This window comes from Haliaeetus leucocephalus, unplaced genomic scaffold (assembly GCF_000737465.1).
Source record: "Haliaeetus leucocephalus isolate CR32 unplaced genomic scaffold, Haliaeetus_leucocephalus-4.0 Scaffold1000, whole genome shotgun sequence".
Classification (NCBI taxonomy): Eukaryota; Metazoa; Chordata; class Aves; order Accipitriformes; family Accipitridae; genus Haliaeetus; species Haliaeetus leucocephalus.
The window spans coordinates 3,390,245-3,409,865 of NW_010973436.1; the positions used below are offsets into that span (position 1 = coordinate 3,390,245).

At 40.1% G+C, this 19,621-nt stretch overlaps 1 protein-coding gene across 5 annotated transcripts in view; it reads left to right on the forward strand.

Annotated features, from left to right (window-relative positions):
• The window catches only part of NFYA (nuclear transcription factor Y, alpha), a 13,815-nt gene extending 690 nt beyond the window's left edge, over window positions 1-13,125 (forward strand). The window contains exons 2-10 of one of the 5 annotated variants that reach the window (XM_010584698.1): window positions 2,680-2,801; window positions 4,517-4,603; window positions 6,920-7,066; window positions 8,357-8,488; window positions 9,152-9,257; window positions 9,803-9,951; window positions 10,747-10,920; window positions 11,292-11,393; window positions 12,189-13,125. In XM_010584698.1, coding sequence (XP_010583000.1) covers window positions 2,727-2,801; window positions 4,517-4,603; window positions 6,920-7,066; window positions 8,357-8,488; window positions 9,152-9,257; window positions 9,803-9,951; window positions 10,747-10,920; window positions 11,292-11,393; window positions 12,189-12,242 — 1,026 coding nt within the window. In that variant the 5' untranslated portion in view covers window positions 2,680-2,726 and the 3' untranslated portion in view covers window positions 12,243-13,125. Of the gene's footprint in view, window positions 1-2,679; window positions 2,802-4,516; window positions 4,604-6,919; window positions 7,067-8,356; window positions 8,489-9,151; window positions 9,258-9,784; window positions 9,952-10,746; window positions 10,921-11,291; window positions 11,394-12,188 lie in introns of all 5 variants that reach the window. The other 4 variants (XM_010584697.1, XM_010584699.1, XM_010584700.1 and 1 more) reach the window with 4 other exon arrangements.
• The last annotated feature ends 6,496 nt before the right edge of the window (window positions 13,126-19,621 follow it).

Sequence of the window (19,621 nt, forward strand, 5' to 3'; positions counted from 1 at the left end):
TGCCCGGGGGAGGTGGGGGGGAAGGCGCCGAGAGCAGGTCGCTGCCCCCCCTCCCCCGCTCTCTTCCTCTTCTCCGGGGCTGCCAGCGTGCCGGTGAAGCGGGTGTGTGCGCTCCCCCTCCCGCCTCCCCTCAAGGCACCTGGACGCCAAATGTCGCCAGCCACGTGCTCCTCCGTGAGGAGAAACTGCCCTTTTTGCGGGAGCGAGGGGGGCCCCCGGGGCCGCCTCGCTGTCTCGTCCCTGAGCTGCAGGGCATTGCCTCGTCCGCCTGAGCACAGCGCGGGGGCTCTGCCCGCCGAGAAGGTCCCCAGGTCCGAGGCTTTCTGCAATAAAATAAAAACGTCCCTGGGAGAACTCCCTGACTTGCATGTTTGATGAGGAGGTGGGAAACAAAATCTGGGTTCCACATGTGTTGTACTGCAGAACAGTGGGAGGGAGGACTGTGGCCTGTTTGTGCTGCTCTTTAGTTAAATCCTGCCTTCGGCTTCACGCGGGTCTCTGTCCTCTGCTGGTGTCGGTAGAGGACAACGATCGTGTGGGTAGATTGACAGGGTCTGCCCTAGAAACTTCTGCCAATTTAGTAACATTGCTTCAGGATGCCACGCATTTAAAACCGATGCTTTCAAGCTAGCTCAAGTCCTAGCATGGTTTATCATGCTAGTTTGTTCTTAGCATAGCTTATTTGCTGAAGGAACTGTTGTTGATGTAGCTTCTACAGCCTTATATATATGTGTGTGTGTCTATATATATATGAATATATGCTGATAGAACTAGAACACTAAGTCATTTTCAGTGCAGACAAGGGCGGACTGAGGAGGGGCTCACTGGTGAGATCAGCTGTAGGAGGAGCGTGCCATTGAAGTAGATGACCAATCTTTAAAATTTAACTTTGATACAGTAACACTGTTGCTCTGGGTTTTAATGAAGGGAATGAAGTCATCCCTTGGAGACTATGATCAAGCGCGTATAAAATCTTCTGTTTGTAACTTTGGCTAGCCACAGCTGGTGCAGAGAGCTAGGATTACAATGCTGCTAATATTTTACGTAAACAAGACAGGTACCGGGGTCTGTGAAGAAGCATGGCCGAGTAGAAGTACTCCTGTGCTTGATTATTGGTTGTGGCATTAAGGAAGCCAGAGAACTTTTGGCAAATACAGTTTACTGGCATCCTGTGCTTGCTGTTGAAATACTTCCCTGAAGAATGAAATGTGGGAGCTGTTTTCTGACAGGCCCGCAGGCATTAAGGGCAGAAATTAAGTATGCAGTGCAAAATTGAAATGAGAACCTTAGGAGGCAGTATCATCTTCAGAAAGAATATTTATCTTCTTTTATTCTGGCAGGCTGTGAAAAACTGTTAGTAAACGGGCCAAGGATAGAATTCAAATTGCAGTAAAATGTAGTGCCTTTCAGTGCTGTGACTCAGATTATCTTTGTGATCTCCAGGGTTAGCATCATTACATCCTTATTCTGAACAAAAGATCTGACAGGGACTGAGAAGGTTCTTACGTTATTATGGTTGAGTATTATGCCCCCTGTAATGAGCATGCTTCTGGTCTGTCATGATACATACCAGTTAATCGTTTATTTTTGTAGGTAAGCGACATTTGGTGTTAATGTGCAAGAAAACAACAAAATGTAAAATCATTGTGTGTCTTCTTAGGCCATGGTGAGGAGTACATTGATGAAAAAATGAAGTGTTCTTAAGATAAATGCAAGACACTGAAGTACAAAGGATGTTTTAAAGTTAAAGAGCAGGAAGCATGAGAGGTGTCATTACAGTAGTAACTACAGCAACTGTTACAGTTAGTTTAAGCTGTGAATAAATTTTGTGTACATTTCTGTGAAAACTGAAGGAGCCTGGATTTTTGTTGCTTTAGACTGCAGATTAAAGTTACAGGCTGCTTTTTCACTAATGTCGGAGGTACTTGTTCAGTCATAGCATAAATCAAATACCTCATTAAAAGTAATAGTAAGAATTCTTCCCTTGTTGATCACCTGAGAAGAGAAGAACTGGGAAGGAGAAGGAAGTAATGGAACTGAGTATTTTTTTTCAATAGTGTGTTCTTCATATGTGTAGGCAAGGGTCCAAGAAATGAGAGGCAGTAAAAGGATGGAGGCAGGGAGAAGTCTGCTGGTTATTTTCAAAATATATGAAAGTAGGAAGAGAAGAGATACGCAGAGGGAGTGCTGCGTAGTTGGGGAAGGAGAGACAATTTCACTTAGCTTTGTTGAATTCGTGACATGTAGTTTGGTTTTACACCTCAACTTTGTATTTTGTGAGGGTTTTTTTTAGTGATTACACCCCTCTCATCCCTCTCCGCCACCAATATATGGTGTAGGCAACTGTCTGTAGCCCAGAATATGCAGACTGGAGGGGTAAAACAGGAAGAGAAACAGGATCATAGCTACTATTTGATTCACTGAAGATAATGACAGAATTGAGATTGAAATACTTCTCAGTCAAGTTATATGTTCTTGAAATTACAATTCTAGTTTTGCTACTTAATTGAAAGTAAGGTGACATTAGGAAGGAGGTATGTCCTTGATTAAACAGTGGCTCTTACTGTGTGATTCTGACCTCAGTGTCAGTGGATGGTTTGCTTTTCAGCTATTGTAAGAGAATACAAATCTTCAAATCTTGGGACAATAATTACATGCTTTTTTAACTTGTCTTGCCAGATACCCAGACTGAGGTGTGCCTTTTACCGTATTGGAACTGAAGCGCTATGGAGCAGTACACGGCGAATAGTAACAGTTCCACAGAGCAAATCGTTGTGCAGGCTGGACAGATCCAGCAGCAGGTATGGAAAGTGATAACGGGTGAGCTGGCGTTGCCAATGCTGAGTTACAGAACTGACTGTACTTCTCAGAGTTTCACAGAACCAGCAAGATGCTTCGTGATACTCTCTGGATAGGTATTTATCTGACTTCTGTCACCTGATCAGTGGTCAGTGGTCTGACTAGGCTTGAAGTCAGACTAAATATGTTTTTAAAAAAATACTTATTATAAAATTAAATTAATAAAATTGCAGGTATACAAGTTACCAAATTTCAGTGTAGTAGGGAGTTTGCAAACTGGTAGTGACATGAGGAAAGTCACAAATCGTCTCTGACAATGGAGGAAAGAGAATATTAATAGAAATGGTCAGTTGTCCACAAGGAACAATGTAGATCTGTGCCCCCCCCGCCAAATTGAAATAGGTTTTGTTCAAGCCCATAGGGGCTTTCTTCAGCTTTCTCAAAATAAGTATTTATTGAGATCCTTTGTTTTAGAACTACAGGTGAATCAAAATGAACACACAGTACAGGAACTGCAACAAAACATGTAGCTTTGGATGAATTCACCCATTTCAGAAAGAAGTTTCTAGTTCATGTTATAATGTGCAGATGAGTAGGGCTGGGTTTTTTAAGGGTTTATAGATTTTTACTGTTGTTAAGCTTCACCCATTCAGATATAGTAATGCATTTTCAGATGAGCTGTGCTGCAGCTGAATTTTTTGTTGCATCTTACGTTTGTTCTGTTTCAAGGCAAGAGGAGTTTCTTAGTTGGTCATGCAAATGAATGAGCCACTGGATTATGTTTTCAGTGAGATATGCTTTGCTTTGTCATCAGCCTGTTTTGAGTGTTTGATAGCAGGGACCAGCTTCTTCCATTGAATTTAGTTGACTTTTTCAGTCAGAACAAGATTGCACGTGAGGTTAAAAAAATTATATATTAAGATTTACCAAAAACTGCTTCCAGCAGATAACCAAAGATATATTTGGTTTTATTGACACTTTGTAGGTAGAAGGGAGGTAAAAACATACTTTGGCTTGTTTCATTTTCAGTACATGCTCTTAAAGCCCGTGTTGTATTTGACATGAAATGTTTTTCTGAAGTAATTTTTTTTAACAGGCCCGTTGTAGTACAGCTTTTAGTAGAGAGATGTCCTTCATCTCCCAAATGCTAACACAGTTAATGCAGATTATTTTGGGACTCTTACTGAAGAGGCTAAAGATAGAAAAGGCTTTTAGATTTAACTGCTTTTGCAACCTCTCAAGATTGTCCTTCAAGGTCAGTAGTGGGAAGACATTGATGCAGGGGTGACATAGATGAAGCTTAGACTGTAGTCATCTGTGCTGCTGTTCTGTGCAGAAAAGAATTTATGGCCTTTATTGTAACTAACAAGTCTGACAAAAGTCTGGAACCCCTTCACAGGAAGAAACCTGCACAGTGAAAGGAAACATTAAGCAGAAAAGTAGCAGTCTAAAACAGTGAAGCTGAGATTTTAAATTCTGCAAAATAACCTCTCCTGTTCTTTGTAAGTGATTTTTGTTTGGGATATTGAAGCCTGTCAGTATCACATGCAGTTTTGTTGGTATTCCATTCTTAGGTGTGCTAAACATATTCACATTGCTTATGTTCCAAGAGCAGTGTGTATGAATTTTAAATTCACCCTCTTCCAGCAAAGTGTCGTCATCTCTTGTCAGAGCTGTGCATTTCCATGTTTCAAGCTATTCCTGTTCCTATTCCCAGCAGCAGGGTGGTGTCACTGCTGTCCAGTTGCAGACTGAGGCCCAGGTGGCATCCGCCTCAGGCCAGCAAGTCCAGACCCTCCAGGTAGTGGTGATCTCTCTAATTGTGTTTGTGAGCACTGCATGACTCTCACCATTGCCACATATCTAATGCTGTGTTTTTTCCAGGGTTTGAAATAGGAACAGGAAGATTTGTTAGCAGTAGTATCTGTGCTTTATGCTAGCTGTAGGGTTTTCCATGAAGAGCATGGGGTTATAGCTTTTCTTTGGATCTCAGGCGCATGCCAGAAACCCTGATGCATTCATGAATTCCTGCTGCTGTAATTCTGAAAGTGAATAGTGGTTGAAATGAGACTTAAAAGGAAAACCCACCAAGATGAGGAAGTAACAGTCAAGAGATATAACCCAAAGATTTCCGTAGTTTCAAGGAGATTAGATTCCTGATATCCACTGTGAGTAGTTCTGTGTCTTCACTATATGAAACAAAGACAGAGAGGAGGTGGATGACCCATGAGCTTGAAGAGTGAGCCTTTTTCATCTGTGATTAAAAAGGGCACCTGAGGACAATATTGGCCTCTGTGAGATTGAGAGATCCGATTTCTTATTTACATGTGAACAACACAGGGAAACCCAGGAGAAGTATGTATCCTAACAGTAAATAGATCGCAAATTGGATAGAAATGCAAGGTTATTTCAAACCCTGATTTGTTTCAATGTCAAGTATTTTCTGTCTTCCAAACTTCATTTCATTAGCTCACATAGGAGGCTTTTGAAGGAGTTGATAAACCCTGGATGGCCATAGCAGTTTAGTGGTGTGCTTTTCACTCAGTATTTTGGTTTTGTTTGTTTTTTAATTCTTCAGAGGAGGAGAGTTCTAAGAGGCTAGAATCGTCTTGCCAGGTGTAAAATTGAACACAGCATTTTTTATGTTCAGAGTTAAAATATGAAAAGCTGGCTGACTTGAGTTGCTTGGGTCACTGTGGCCTCCTGGTCATCGTTACATGTCGTGTCCCCCCCCCCCTTTTTTTTTCTTGCTCTAATACATTAACAAGAATCCTGGAATGCATCATTTTTCTTTCTGCTTATTGGATATTGTACTGCTGACTGTGCTTCTCTGCGGCTGAAATGAGCATGCTTATCTCTCTCTGTTGTAATTCAAAACAAATACTGCCGATTTTTGTTAGGGACTTGTGTGCAGTAGTTACAAGGTTGAGGAACAGAACAGTATCGCAAGGGTATTAGGTGACCTGTAAAGTCACAATATTCTATGTAGGGCATTGATCACTGAGGTACAACTGTGGTTGTTTCCGTGGATGTGTTAGCATATAATTCACTAAGATATTTCAACTATGCAAAGTGAAGCTTTTTTTAGGTAGTTCAGTATGTGCTGAAAATCTGTACTGATGTTTAGCTTGGTATTTTACAGTGGTTGAAGAGTGAGCATTTGCTATTGCATATTCTTGAAAATTTACAAGTAGAAAACCCAAGAACTTGGTGACTTTTTATCATGTTGTGTTGCTCTTGTTTCTAAACAACTCAGAGCATGGTAAAGAGTGATTACCTAGTTCGTAAGACCCATTTCACATTTAAGCTGTGGAGGTATGGTGTTTTTAAAGATATATTTTGGGGAGTCTGGGGACTCAGCAGGTGAGGGTGCTTAAACAGAGAGGTTTTCCCCTTGCTTTTCTTTTCATTGGCCTTTTCCCTAGTGATCAGAGATACACCTGGTCCAAGGGTCCAGAGACTCTTATGCCAAATTTATAAATCCACTGTAAGCCTTATTCGGCGAAGAAGTGGCTACTGCTTATTTTCTTTCACTCTTCCTTACTGAACTACATTTTCTGTTGTTACATTTATAATTTCACTTAATAACCGTGAAAGGATTCTCTAAGACCATCTCATGCTATATATTCGTTAGGAAATGAAAATGTTATAAGCATGTAATTGGACAGAGTTGAAGCTACCTCAGAATCTCTCTGTCAGAATAGCTTATTTAGAGCTTTTTCTCATTAGGAACCCCAATTAAAGATTAGTAATAGTGATGTGGATAATGAAGTTTCTTTTATTACACTTTGCTCTCGGGCTGTGCACGAAGATGGTTATCGTGTCTGGAAAATCTAGCCATGCTTTTCATGCTTTATTGCAATTAGACTTGGAAGTTTTGGTTAGACTGCAACAGAAAAAGATAATTTACTAAACGCAGTAGCACATCATGGAAAATTTTTTAGAAACTAAAGATACTTGATGCTGATTATAAACCCAGGTTAGTGACTGTTGCTTAGTTTCTCTGGTCACCGCATTAAAATAGGTAAGCATTTAGCCTCACGTGGTAGCCACCTCAGTTTCTGGCTTCATGTCACCAGACTTTTTCATTGTTCTGTTTGTTTTTTCTCCTGTTTCCTAGGTCCAGGGTCAACCACTAATGGTACAAGTAAGCGGAGGTCAGCTGATCACATCAACTGGCCAGCCGATCATGGTGCAGGCTGTGCCTGGGGGTCAGGGCCAGACAATCATGCAAGTCCCAGTTTCTGGAACTCAGGGACTGCAGCAGGTGAGATAACCCTAATTTTATTTTAAGATAAATTGCAGAGAACGAACGCTGATGTTCTCACCTTGTCAGATAGTACGTTTGCCTCAGCACTCTTAAAATAAACTGGGCAAAGGCGGTCGTTCTCCAGCTATGGATCTGGCAGTGAGCTGCATGTTAAGGATGCAATGAAAATTCTTTGTGTATTTGATTTTTGTGTTTTATGGGATGGTGCAAACCTTTTAAATGAAGTCCATTAAAATACAGCTGGAGTTGGTTTGGGTTTTTTTGTTTGTTTAGGGGTTTTTTATTTTAACTGGCCCTTGCAGTACAATTGGTGGTCTGATGCCTACTCAATTTATGGCTCAGAAAGACAATTTATTTATTTAAGAAAGCTTCTTGAAAATAGCTCTTGTGCTTGAGTTAATCTAATATGTGATGGCTGAAGGTGAATTTAAACATTTCCATTGCACAGAAGGTAATACTGTAGGAGGTATAGAAGATGGATTTTATTAGAAGCAATTATTTTGAAATAATTGTCTAAAAGACAGTTTTTAAATTTAAACAGGTGCTGAAAGTGTGTTCCTCAAGAGCAAAGGGGAAGAACTCTTAACAGTGGCATAATGAAAGTGTTCTAGTGATTTGAGAATGCGATTTAGGAATCAAGTTCAGCACAGTCCAGGAAGGCATATGATGTCTTGGTGTTTTGAGAGGTTTATTTAGTGTTTATTTAAAATTTCTTTTGTTGAAAAACAATATATTTTGTGTTAGGTTCTCTACAGTCTGGTTGTTGGAGGAAAATCCATAACTGGGTTTTTAAGCACAAGCTTCAAGCCATATTCCAGTTCCTCTTTTTTAATCTAAGAAATGTTCCACATTGGTGGAAAGACTTTTCTGCAAAGCTGAAAACAACTTTTATGTGTATCCAAGAGTACTTCTGTATGCTGCATAATTAACACTCTACAGATATCTTAAATCAGTCCTCTTTTTTCTTTCACCTGAGTAGTATTATTCCTAGTTTCGTGTGAATAATTTATTTCTTTTGACCCTTTTATTGTGTAAGCAGTGGAGAACTGCTAGGGCATAATGACACTAGCATGTTATGTTTCCTCTATTCTGTATGTTTGTGACTGCTGTGTCACAGGGAGGAATAAATTAAAACTCTTCATTTTAAAATGGAAAAAGAGAAGAATCAGTGCTTTCTTTTTCTTTGCAACGGTAAATCATCCTCAGAGATGATCTGGTAATGCTGAGGCCAAGGAGGGAGAAATAAGAGGCATAGTTAATGTTCCTTTCTGACTCTTTCTTCCACAGATTCAGTTGGTCCAGCCAGGTCAGATTCAGATTCAAGGTGGGCAGGCTGTGCAGGTACAGGGGCAGCAGGGCCAGACCCAGCAGATCATTATACAGCAGCCACAGACTGCAGTTACTGCTGGCCAGACACAGGTAACTGCACCAGCATGAAAGGGTTTTCTTGAGAGAAATAGGAAGAGAAACTTGACAAATGACTTAAGGTGTGGTTAAGTAAAAAAAGGGAAAAAAAAAAAAAAAAAGGAGGAATTATTAATATTGAGGAGAACTTGAGAATGAATTTCGTATTTTTGTAGTGTTTTCATACATAACTCTGGGGCAGAATAAATAGATTGCATGTTTTTATCCATTGTGTTTCTGTATTTTATTGGTTCATGGTTGTTTTTGTCTATTTGTTGAAATTTGAAAACATGAAGTGTTGCTAATTTCATACTTGCGCCATTTTGTGAAGTAGTCTAGTCATACCTGGGTTTTCTGCTGATTCTTTTGTTTAGGACCAAAATTAAATTTCTGAGCAGAGTAGTTCTTCCTTTATACGTATTCATAGTGAGATAGGAAACCTAGAACTTGTTTCTTTCAATATTAAATACTACGCTGTAAGAAAAAGTGTGTTATATGTGCTTTAGGTATTTTATCTACAGTTCAATTGGTTTGTGCTCCATCCTATTTCTTGATGCTGGTAATAAAGCAAAAGAAATAGGTGCCTGAAACACCTTAAGCACCATGTGTTAATGCAGGAATTGTAGAATTTGAAAAATAAGCAATTTGTAAAGTTACTGTGTTCTTTGTTTTGTTTAGACCCAGCAACAAATAGCAGTTCAAGGACAACAGGTAGCACAAGCAGCTGAAGGCCAGACCATAGTCTATCAGCCAGTTAATGCTGATGGAACCATTCTCCAACAAGGTATGAGCTTTGGTGTGAAAGTCAGGACTTCTCAATATCTCTTCGATAGGTTTTTATTGCCTTGTAATTATTGTCAAAGAAAACATTGAGTTGCAATGCTGGTAGTGCTGTGAGTGCTGTGATAAGAATTGTTGGCATAGAGAATGGAAGAAGAGATGTTTATGTTACTATACAGGAATTCAGTCTGTGGTTCTTTCCCCAGAAAAATAAAAAATGGCTCTTTTCTTTGGCAAGGGCTATTACAAAAGAAACGCTTAAGTTTGCTTTTACACCTTAGAGTATATGATCTCTTATCTGACACTGGGATTACTTGTGCAGATACAAATGCAAAAAATAGGAAGTATAAGGACCAGGTGATGGAATTTATTTAATAACTTACAATACTTTTCTGAATCTTTTTGCATGTTATGGAAGGATGAATGAGTAAAAAACAGAAGTGGGACTAATGGTGTTCCCTTCTTTTTGTGTGCGTGTTTTTGGTTTTGGTTTTTTTTTTTTTTTTGTGTGTGTGTTTTATTTTCTTAAAGTTACAGTCCCTGTTACAGGCATGATCACCATTCCAGCAGCCAGTTTGGCTGGAGCACAAATTGTCCAAACGGGAGCCAACACCAATACAACCAGTAGTGGACAAGGGACTGTCACGGTGACGTTGCCAGTTGCTGGAAATGTTGTCAATTCAGGTGGAATGGTTATGGTATGTATTTAACTTTCCATTGATATTTATAAAGATTGACGTTTAAGATGTCAGTACACAAACTGTTGTCTGAGATTCATGTTACCTTAATATGGTCAGTCTTCTCAGTAGCTACCATTAGTTTAAAGTTTAAACAATATAAGTTTTCAGTTTTAATGGTCTGTGTCCTATTGTGATCTATGTACTCTGTACTTTCCCACAGTAGATTATTGAGTTCAGAAATCTAGAAACGGAAGTTCAAAATAAGCTGTTAACTGATAAGCAGAGGTTTAAAAAGATTGAATCAACTAATGCTTTTCTTGAGGATCCCTTAGTATTTGTTTCTTTGATTCATGAGGGCTTTTTCTGCCAATTCTTATTTCTTTGTAGTGAGGCCTTTTAACTTGAATTTTATTGTTCGTCCCCACTAGATGTCAGCAGCTCTACAAGTAATATTTGCTTACAAAAATTATCTGAAATTATCATATAAATTAAATAAGTGATAACCAAAAAGAAAGGGAAGCAATGGGCATGTCCTGTATGCTTAATTGTACAAGAAGCAGTAACATGGTCATAGAATTGTATATTGTATTGAAATTGTACCATTGTCAGAAAAAAAGAAGCACGACTTACAAGTAATTGATTTAAGTCTGTTCTGCAGTTTGAGAACAACTTTATTACTCCTTTTTATTTAAGTAGATGCATTATCTGAACAAAACCCAAACACTTTCCCTTTTAAAGTTTTTTTTTAAACTACTTTTTTGCATTTACTTTGTGTTCTGAGCTACAAGTACTAAAAACATACTCTCTTTACAGATGGTACCTGGAGCTGGATCAGTACCAGCTATCCAGAGAATACCTTTGCCTGGAGCAGAGATGCTGGAAGAAGAGCCCCTCTATGTAAATGCCAAGCAGTATCACCGGATCCTTAAGAGAAGGCAGGCACGTGCTAAGCTTGAAGCGGAGGGAAAAATTCCCAAAGAAAGAAGGGTGAGAATATAACTCAGATCTAATACAGGGTTGCTCTATGAGAAAGGCACAGAAAACCACCTGTGCTGGAAAATGGGGACTAGAATCTTAAAGTATTCTTCAATTTTTTTTTTATTTTTTTTTTTTTCCCCCATGAGCTACATCAGAACAATTTTTTTAAGTCCCTTGGTGGCAGTCCTGTTTCCTTTGCATGCCTTTAATTGTTGAATTTGTATGTAGCTGTATTGCAAATGGGCATTTACTGTAAACACTTTCTCCTCAGGCAAAGGGGAAGGATGGGGATTGGCTAGTGGTCAGGAATTTTCCCTACTGAAAGTACTGAATTTGAAATAGAAGGCTAGTCTCTCATTACCACCTTCATATTGTTGCAGAAATACTTGCATGAATCTCGGCATCGTCATGCCATGGCCAGGAAGCGGGGAGAAGGTGGACGTTTCTTCTCACCAAAGGAAAAAGACAGCCCTCATATGCAGGTAAGTAGAATTTTATCTGTTCTTTGGACAACTGCCACTTTCAGTTCTTCAGAATACACTTCAGAGGTGTCTTTGTACTATTTTGTTTGTTCTTTTTTGGGCTAGGCTGCTGACCTTTGTCCCGCTCTGCCTTTGAATTTATGTTTCAGGCATTGTAAAGAAACCTTCTGTCTCACTTCTCATAGAGAGCAAGTGTCTATTTGCCTTGAGTAATTAAATCATAGTAATATTGATAGAAATGTACTCACTTTGTTTTACAAACAGAGAATGTATTTTTTTGTCCTAAGAAATACAGTCTTTGCAGGCTTTCTGGTTGCATACCAGAAGTACTTTTTTAGGACATGAATTAAAGGTAGAGACACCACCTGATGGAAAGTTAACAAATGTGAATATCTGATTCTTAGCTGCATATTGATTTACATTAAAAGTACAAGACAGGTTTTCCAAGGAAGGGACACAACAGGGTAGAATTACCAAATTCTGTTGTTGATTAGTGCTTTAAAGCAGTCCTGTAGCTTTAGCAGAAGAATATTTCTTATCCTGAAGTAGAATCCTTCCCAAATCCTAGACCTGTACTAGGTCTTCCCTATTACCAGAAACAACACATTACTAGAAACTATTAAGATTTATATATCCCATTCTCTACACTGGCCTGTAAAACTCGGGAAAAATATGGTATGTTTAGAGATCAAGGGAGGAGGCAGGAGTATCTCCTCTTGATAGCTGTGTGTGAATCTCTCTGCTGTTACGGAAAAATGTTGAAGTTACAACATGGTATGTATTTTGTATCTGTAGGATCCAACTCAGGCCAATGAAGAAGCAATGACACAGATGATCAGAGTCTCCTAACCACTGCTTAAAGAAAAAAAATAACTGAATAGAATTCCCGTCCCTTCTGCAAGTCTGTCCTACCTTTCCAGTGTATCAAGCGAGTCTTTCAATGGGACAATCACCATATCACAGCCTATCCTTTTCTACAGAACACACACCACATTTTCAGTATGTGGTCAAGATTTTAACTGCAGTTGACTCAACAGATAGAAACTTAACGACTTTATTGGTATATTGTTCTGATCCAGCACAAGGATTTCAGAGTCTGACTGCTCATGCCTTTTTCTTCTTCTTTTAAACATCTCTTGCATTAAGATTGGCCATGGGTGAGAGTGTGCCACTGACTCAGTGATCAGCAATAACTCTGGCACGCTGAAGCAGGGCCAGCAAAGACCTCTTGGAGTTATGGCCCTTCTGTACAGAGACATAATCCAGTTTATAGCAACCAGCACTGACGTGGCTATACCACAGTACTTTGTTTTCCCAGCAGAGACTTGTTATTTACATTCACTCCTTACACCTTTGGACTTTATTGTCAACTGAACTGTTCCCTGTTGTTGCATCTGCACTTCTGAAACTGGCAGAAACTGAAAGGGGATTGTTTTAAGTTCCACCTTGTAAAATATGTAAACAGCAAGCTCTTCTCTGGGAAAAGTTCCGCCATCCAGTCAAAATGATAGAAATATTTCAAGATTATTACAGGACTTGATATATTGTGTATCGGTTCCAAGAAGTAAGACGGGAGAGGGTGTTGTGGGGATAAGGATTTAATTAGTAAAAGCAATCTCTGGGTGGTTTTTAGTGTGTTTACTGCCAGTAGTTGTTGCTTTGGAAGAAAAGTTGATGCTAGCATAAAAAGGATTAAAAGTTTTGAGTGAGTCCCTTCCAAAGGATTTTTTTTTTTTTTTTAAAAAAAAATCTTCCTTCTAACCTGCCAGTCCAGTGCATGGTTCCTGCAGAAGACACAAAATCTGCAATCTCAGAGCGATAGCACTTGACCCTCTTTGTGACGGTGTTTCTTGATGTCTGTTCTAAATCAGTTCTACAATTCTTTCATTCTACACAGAGTGAGGGATCATTCATGACAGCAGAAGCACAGGGCAACTCATCTTACCCTGATGCAACTGAAGGATTGTTAAACAAATGAAGGCAGGTATTGATGAACCGATGAACCTTTCAGGCTTTTTATAGACTATCCTCTTTAAATTAAAAAAAAAAAAAAAAGTAGCACTTAATGAAGGAGGAGTACTTACATTTTAAAAAAAATTATTTTTTCATGACCTATAGCTGGCTTCTGGCTGAGTATCTCGACAAAACATATCTTTATCTCTAGTTCCATAGCTCATTACAGATTTTAAGCTTGCTCCATTCTTACTACTCTGAAATTTGGTGATGGAAGCTGTAGTTCATAACATTTTAACAGGTGATACTTGCATCTTTCCATGCTTGTCTCCTCCCATCTTGAATGAGTTTTACAGATGCTCTGTGTATCATATCACCAGCCTGCTGTAGTCCCATCTCTTCCAATTTTTGTGTTCTGTAGTTAAAACATAAAACTGCATCATGGCAGTTAAGCATGGGATTGGAAATATTGCCAGGCATTGTCACTGAGGGAGGTGATTATGAACGTGAGTAGGTAAAGTTGCAGAGGCTGAGGTGTTTTTGAGGAAAGCAGCCAAGGATGGGTGAGACTGGTTTAAATTCAGTGAACTCTGTTTTCAAGTGACAAAAAAAGTAAATGCAACTTGAAAATACAACCCATATTATCTCCCCGCTATGTTTTTAGCATTTACTGAAAGCTTATGACTAAATGCAAAATGGAGGACAAATTAGCAGGTTGTAGAAGACTGGGAGGATACAAAAAGACAGAGCCTGGAAAATTCTGTTTATTTTGGATAAAAGAAAAAAAATACTAGACCTAAGAGTATGAGAAGATGGGAAGGAATGCAAGAGGAGGGAGCAGAAATGTGGAGAAATGTCAGATTCTAGATTGCCAGCAGACAATCTTGGAGGAAGGCTATGCCTGTCTAGATACTAAGGATGACAATGTTTAGGTCCACCACCTGTGGGGAGGTATGTAGCCAGTGAAAGAACAAAGAAAAAAATGCAGATTTGTTATTTGTAGGTAGGCAGCTGGATTTTCTATATGGAGTTCAGTTCATTTTTCTGAATTTTTAGTTCCATGTTCTTACCCTTACCACAGCTGACATGGTGAACTAAAGCTGAGAAAGAAGTTGTTTGACACACAGTGACACCTGCAGCTATGGGAGGAGGTGGCCTAGTTCTTGACATGCAAATAAATCTTTCTTTCGATTTTGTCTGAAGTTATATTAGTAATCTAATGCTCTGTTCACAAATCTTACATTAGGATTTTTTTTCTAATGATTTAAAAGGCATTTGTTTACCTCCATTGCATTGATGGCATCTTTGGTGCCTTTGGTTGCTTCTGCCTTAAAATACTTGGCCAATTAGAGCATGGTGCTTATTTTCTTCAGTTGGCGACTATGAAATCCTCACCTAGCATTTCTTGTGAGGTCACCCATTTCAGGAAATATGTAGCTCTCTTTTAGTGAAGGAATAACACAAAATTTGCTTTAGATTAATTTGCAGCATTATTGTAAATATTTTTTTTAGAGCATCTGTACATTTTGTCAGTGCAGTATTCATGTACTGGAGGAATATTTCTGTGCTGGAGTAAGACAGCCTCTCTATAACGTTTCTGCTCTTCAGCTGATGGCTAATCTCTGTCCTGGAGAACCCCCTCTGAGAGTTGGAAGTTAGGGAAGCAAGATTATTGCTCTGACATAGGTTTGTTGGGTTTTTTTTAATGAGTAATGACTCCTTGAAGAACTTGTAAACTTCTTCAAAACAGCTAGAATGTTTTTCCCAGTAAGCCCTTCATATATAGGTTCTCCAATCCGTTGTTGTAGAATGTGTATTAAGACCTATGGATTTGTGTTATATAGGAAGTCTTATCGTTAATACTTTAAATAGTGATGTGAAAGCCTGAGTGCTACTGTCATATTTTTTTCATTTGCTTTGGGTTATGTGTATCACTTCTAAAAGTAGTGTTTGCTTGGCGAGATTGGAGTTATTGGTCAGCACCACGTTACCAAAAAAGTCTGCTTTCTTTTCCTGGGTAAATTTGTTAAATTGGAGATGTCATCAAGTTCAAACCTCTCTAGTAATTAAATGAGAATTCTTTGTGGATTGGATACATTTGAGCAAAAACTCCACTTTAGGAGTGCATAAAAGAATGGATGAGGCTAAAAGAAGAGGCTCGGGGAGAAACGTGGTCGATTGACCCAGAGAGCACTGGAGCGGCGAACCGATCAAAAACCAGTTTTATATGAGTGTAAAGAATGGGATGTGGAAAATGGTCCTCAAGTGATGCTAAATGGCTTTAAGGCCTTGCATGTTAAAAGGGGGGGAGGGGGGGGATCTTTTCTTTGTGAATGGGTGTGGGAGGGTACTGAGATTAATGTAATGTAAGGCAAAGTTTGTATATAGTTAAAAGTTTATAATTTTTTTTATATGATGCATTTTTTCAAGTGTATTTTGGTCTTTAATAGATGCAATTGTAAGTACTGTGTACACTATCCAGCTAATAAAAATTTATAAACCAAGAACAAGCTTTGGCTCTGTTTTTCAGACCTTCTGCTCTTTTCAGTCAAGTGGCAGCAGTGACATGGAGCGGTGAGGGCAGGCAGTGGTTTTAGCACTGCTCAGAAACGCCTAGGTAGCCAGTGAGCTTTCCTGCCCTCCATGAGGGCAGCTCAGCCTCCAGCCTGGGGGACATCTGGGTGCATCTGCTGCTCTTCAGCTCTGTGGAGAAGGGCCTGGACATCTTGGTGCTCATCTTCCCCTCCATCCCCATCCCGCCATTTTGCTGCCTGAGGGAATTGCTCTGCCCGCCCTTGGGGCCTGGCTGCTGGTGAGTGCTGGAAGCTGACTGGCTGAGGGAAGCTGGGATGTCCCAACATGGGTTCCGATTGGATGGCTATTGCTTTGGGTCACCTCTGATTGGCTGGTGAAGAGGGCCTCCATCTTGCCCTGCTGCTCTTCCTCACAGGCTGAAGTAGTGCCTCAAGATGGTGGCTGTAGGGTGGTTTGCATGCAGGAGCTGGGTTGCCGGAGAAAGGGCTGCAGGAAGGATGGAAGAAGGCCTTGCCTCTCAGCTCTGAGCCCAGGGAAGCTGCTGTGATGTGCTTGGAGTTGGGAAATGGCCTCACTGAGCTGGGGGAAGGAAGGAAGGCAGGCTTCTTTGAGCCAGCTGGTGTTGCTTTGGTATGTCCTTTGAGTGTGAGGAAAATGTTTGATGAGTCTGGGGTGGGAGGAAAGAGGATGCACTGCAATTTTTGTTTGAAAGAAAAAATTATCATTCTAATAATGAAGAGGAATATGCCCAATAGTCATACTATGTCCTGTCCACAGCTAGTCAGCATAATGCTCAGCGTGCCTCAGTGTCGTTTCACTCTCTTTGCATGCTTGCTGCAGGGTTCATTGCATTGAGTAATTATCCCTGAAAGGCCATGCCGAAGAATCCAGTGATTATATAGAAGCTGCCCTGGAGCACAGGGAGTGTCCTATGGGTGCAGTGGTAGATCTGTACAGAGTTGTATAAGTGTAAGAGATGACAATCCAACATCATGTTACCTGAATGCTCTTCCTTGTAAGACATTCATTCCTTTATATTCTTGATTACCTTCCAGGAAGGTGATTTCTTCTTGTCCCCAAATTCCCAAGTATCATTTCATTATCTTTTTTGGCCAAACATGACTGAATGGACACCCTTGGAAAGAGTTTTATTTCTTGTGTTTTGGCCCAAAAGGAGGGTTTCCTCTTAAGAGGACTGGGCAGGCTTTGAAAGGTTTAAGAGATAGCTCCATGTCTGCCTGCTAATCCCTCTCAGGCATGCTGTTTCTTCCACATGTGCTGTTCAGGATCTCTCAGCAGTATCGTAACTTAAACATTCACTACAATAATCAAGGCTGAGGTCTCGCACTGTTAGCCAATCTTTGTGTGGTATGAAATAGTTGTATGTTGTAGTATTGTTGACAGTTCCTGTGTACGTTTACAGTTTGCAAAGCTCTTTGGGTTAACAGCAGCCATAAAAAAGCAAAACATTACATCTGCCTTTTTTTTTCCCCTGTGTTCTTGGGATGGGCACGCTTTTAGAAGGGATACACTGAACTTCACAGGTATTTGTAGCTATATGCTATCTTGAAAGAACACTAGTCACTGCTGTAGTTCAGGGGGCCTGGTTTTGCCCTCACTGGTGCAAAAGGATCTCTCTGCTAGCAGAGGTTGAAAGCAGACATGAATGTCACTAGCTGGCAACAAACAGAACAAAAAAGGCAAGTTCTACCCCAAACACTTGTGTGTGTTTCTCCTGCAGTGGATGCCTTAATAGTGCTTTCCAAGTGAACCAACTGTGAGTGACATCTTTACGCTAGCTGTAAAACAGCTTGGAAATACTGGATGAGTTTGTATTTAGCTACACTGAAGTGGTCTCAGAGATCCAATGGAAAATTGGTGTGTACTTCTAATGCCAGATACAATGGGGCATAACCATACTGCCTATGTTAAGTGTTGAAATTACAAGGATGCTGCACCCATAGGTGAGATGGAAGTTCCTCTAGCAGGCAGTTCAGAGCATCCAGTTAGGTCCTGCTGATTGGAAATATCTTCTGAAGGTGCCTTTTTCCCTCTGCCAAATGTACAGGATCTGGCCTCCTAACTCAGACTCTGTTGTTAGGTGCTGCAAAACCCTCACATGCTGGCAGTTAGTGTGGGTCCTGAAGAAAGCTGGCCTGGTTTTCTGTCACTGCATTGCTGGCAGCTTTGCAATCATGGTGAAATGCAGAAATGCTGGAAGTGTGATTGTTGGCAAATAGAGCGGAATAAATCCTCAAGGATCTCACAGCTGAAGATTCGTGGATGCAGAAGAGCATGAAGGGCAGTAGCCCAAGGGAGTAAGCAGGCATCACAGGCTTGGAGGGAATGCCCTTAGCACATAATAGGTTATCTGATTACAAAGCTACTCGGATATTGATTTTTACAGCTTTTTGCTTTATTCTTAATTTGAAATTCTTTTCAGTTCCCTAACAAGAACAGGAGCAGACTAATTTAAAGCAATCTCTCACTTTGGAGAGAAGTTCCTCTATGTGCTAATCTTGGGCTAGTCACGGTTGCCAGGATCTTGCCTTTTATTGCTTAGTTTTCCTTTCTGGTAATTAATATTTGCGATTGCTAGGCATGGGAGGAAAGTTAGGCAGGAAGTTGAGAACAATTGAACAGGTATTCTAAAGTGAATAGAATTAATAAAATTTTGTACTACTAATGCGAAGTGAATAGGGTTGGTAAGCTGGGTTTTGTGTTTCTTTAGGTTCTTCATTCAACAACACTTTGCTGATTCTTTGTACTTGGAGGAGTTAGACACAATCATTTGTTCCAAAAATGTTCTCATGTTTCAGTGATTTCCAGAGGAAGAGGAAAGGTATGAATGAGTCAACTTCACTTTGTCTAGCAGGAGACTCCTTGGTCTGTGGTTTGTACTATATCCAAAATGCAGTTTACTTTCCCATTTTGCTTTCTGTGGGTCTTTCAAGACATGGAGCAGAACTGGATGGTTTACATAGTGACTAATAAAACATTGTCCTTTTAATCTTTTGCTCAAGTCTCCCTGGCTTCTTAGGCATTTGGCAAATTTTACCGAATTTGCAAAACTGCTACTGGAAGGCACTTGATGGCATAGTACTATGATGACTTCAGCAGAATCTCCACAGTATAATTTATTATATGATTGTTCCATTCTTATAGTGCTCTTAGGGCACTTAGGGCAAGAGCTCTTTGCAGTGAACAGCAGGTAACAGATGAAGGTGCCCAGGCATTAGTCATATGGATATTAGATTGCTCCCTATTAGAGATGAAAATGGTCCTCTTAGCGTTCACTGCTTTTGAAGTGAGACAAAGAAGAAACAAATAACTATTTCAGCATAGGCTGCAGAGAATGTTTAGATTTAGAGTGAGTTTTAACTAGACGTCCTGTAGAAGGACAGAGGAGATGTACAGAGGAACTGGAATGGAAGGTATTGACTAATAGCCTCAGTCTTAGAAAAAACTCCTGTCCTTTTACATTCTGTGAGCTGTGCCCTGTCCATCTGACAAGCCCATTTCCTAGAATGCTGCAATTTTATTTCCTGCTACCATTGAATGAAAGATAAGCTGGGAGGACCTGTGAGACATTAGCCAGATACATGTCTATACCACTATTCAACAGCCAATATAAAACTGGGTCACTAACTAGGTGCCTCTGTCAGGCTTATCTGAAGACATGGCCAGGTTTGCAATGTCCCACATGTCCAGAGGCTGCTTGTACGTAAGTTAGACCATTC